The 2344-nt window shown below is 40.1% G+C and overlaps 1 protein-coding gene across 1 annotated transcript; it reads left to right on the forward strand.

The window, feature by feature from the left end:
• The first annotated feature begins 18 nt into the window (after nucleotides 1-18).
• Nucleotides 19-1186, forward strand: LOC111377618. Its single transcript, XM_023000745.1, has 2 exons — nucleotides 19-763; nucleotides 859-1186. The coding sequence occupies exons 1-2, from the start codon at nucleotides 584-586 to the stop codon at nucleotides 982-984; spliced, it is 306 nt and encodes a 101-aa protein (XP_022856513.1). The 5' UTR covers nucleotides 19-583; the 3' UTR covers nucleotides 985-1186.
• The last annotated feature ends 1158 nt before the right edge of the window (nucleotides 1187-2344 follow it).

A 2344-nucleotide genomic window follows, 5' to 3' on the forward strand; every position in this document is an offset into this window, starting at 1 on the left:
TTCTAAGTGATTACCTTTATGAGTTAGTGAACTCGAAGGAGTGCGAGTGAAATGTTGACCCAAAGCTTGAAGGTTGGAGAAAAATTGATATAATTGTTCCAATTGTTCAGAGTTAAATGTACCTAAAACACAATTATTTTCCTTAGAATTTTCAGCTGAGTTAATTGATACTTGATAGCCTCGATTTATAGTACTTTGTCTTGGTTTCCAATCGGTGGGCTTTTCATGTTTATCTCAACAAGTATCTTCCTCGTGTCTTGGTTTACGATAGTATCTGCACTAAGGTCTTCCTCTTTGTTTTGGTCTTTTTGAAAGATTTATTCCAAGCTCAATATGTCCGGTTTCACTTGACCCGTTATAGAATTTTTTCTGGCCATCCATTCGTTCCATTAGTGCTTGACACGTTAGGCCCAATACTTACAAGCCCAGTATTCTTCTTCAATCTAGTAGGCCCGTAACCAGAAGACCCATGCTAATTTCCTTTCAACACCATCGCAAACGCTCCATCGCGATGTCAAAATCACTGATCTTCAACATGATTTTCCAACGAGTTTCTTCTCTTCTGAAAAAGCTTCTAAAGTAGATGGTAGGGGTTGCTGGCCTAAGATTCTCCCCCTTCATCCAGTTCGCAATTGAGACCCGCAAGAAATTCAAAGAGCCACTCATTTTCGACCATCTTCTTGTAGCGCACGCTGTCACCGGGGCAATCCCATTCCTCAACAAAGCTAAGGTCGAGTTCTTGCCACAAATAAGTCATCTCCAAGTAATAATCTGTAACCTCCCTTTTTCCCTGTTTGGTTTGCCATAGCCGGATTTTTATTTCGAAAAATTTGGGATGCATTTTCTCCATCGGAGTAGGTTCCTGTCACTGCTTCCCATACCTCCTTTGTTGTCGGCAGAAGTAGGGAAGTTTTACCTATGGATGGAATCATGGAATTTATGAGCCATGCTATTATCATGGCGTTCTCAAATTTCTACTTCTGAATAAGAGTGGTTTCAGTCGGCTGCTTGGTGTCACCGATGAGGTCACCCAGTTATCCTTTTTCTTCAATTATTAATTTGATAGATTGAGCCTATGCTTAAAAATTCCTTACGTTCAATTTTTTGATAGAGAGTTGAAAAGAAGGATTTTCGAAATTGTTGGAGCCCATCGAGGGGATAATTTCCGTCTCACTTTGAGAAGATTCAAAAAGTTGTAGAAACCTTACTGTTGGTAGTCATTGATTGCTATGTTGATTTGGAACCTAGCTCTTATACCATGAAGAGAAACATACACGCATGATTGTGTGAATTGATTATTGTTTATTTCTCTGTTCAACTATTTATATGCAATGAATGGAGGTAAAGATGGTAAATAATCTCCTAAATTAGGAAAGAGCTAATTACCCTACCAAACTAAGGAAAGTTTAATATGGTACATCAATCAACCTAATTGATCTTACCAAAAATCTGCACCTGTTGATTTTCCGAGCTTGAGGACTGTGAATGAGCACGATCGTAGTCTTCCGGTACCTGAAACAAAGGTAAATGAAGTGTGTTTTCGTCGCCCCTCCGATGCTTAAGTCGGAATGAGAATTTGTGCGCGAGGCTATATACTAGAAACAATGAAAAACGTACCTAGACAATGATCCAATGCTTTGTATTTTGAGGCAGGAAGCATACCCTAAGTAGGATTAGGTAGTGCCCTCCTGATGGGATAGCCCTATTGAACATCCTTATCCTTCAGTCCCGCCAAACTGAAGTGTTGGACTTGCACTACAACTGTAGGTCTAGTCATGACGTGGCGCGTAAGATAGAGTTCTCATAGGCGTTGTATGCTGACGTGTTTGGGTAGGACCAGGGTCTTAGGTATGTTGGAATTGGGTCAGCAATCAATTACCAGGGGGGCTCCAGATTCATCAAGAATTGGCAGGCTCGATGATGTGGGGGGTATATCCCGAGGATGGTTCAGTACATCCTCTCTCCTGACATGGTGCTCATGTTCGGGCATAAAGCCTCGAGGACTATGCTACCCCGACCACCATGGTGGTGAAAAGGGTGAAAAGAGCATCTTAGAATCCTCGGGATACATAGGTCGGGAATGGTAGAAATGTACATCTTCACTGATCATCCTAAATATGGTACATCAATCAATCTACAATTAAAACCAGATTTCTACAAATAGAAAAAATACACTCTAGTCTCTTTATTTCTTCTCTAAACCAATGAGAAATTTCTCAAAACTCATTATCAAGCACAAACTCCATATGTAGAAGATGAGATGAGAGACTCAAGGCTGTAAAGCTAAATTTTCTCTGCATTATAGGGCAAAGGTAAAATATTTTTCTTGTATTGTTATTGTATT

The sequence above is a fragment of the Olea europaea genome, unplaced genomic scaffold (genome assembly GCF_002742605.1).
Source record: "Olea europaea var. sylvestris unplaced genomic scaffold, O_europaea_v1 scaffold16872, whole genome shotgun sequence".
Lineage (NCBI taxonomy): Eukaryota > Viridiplantae > Streptophyta > Magnoliopsida > Lamiales > Oleaceae > Olea > Olea europaea.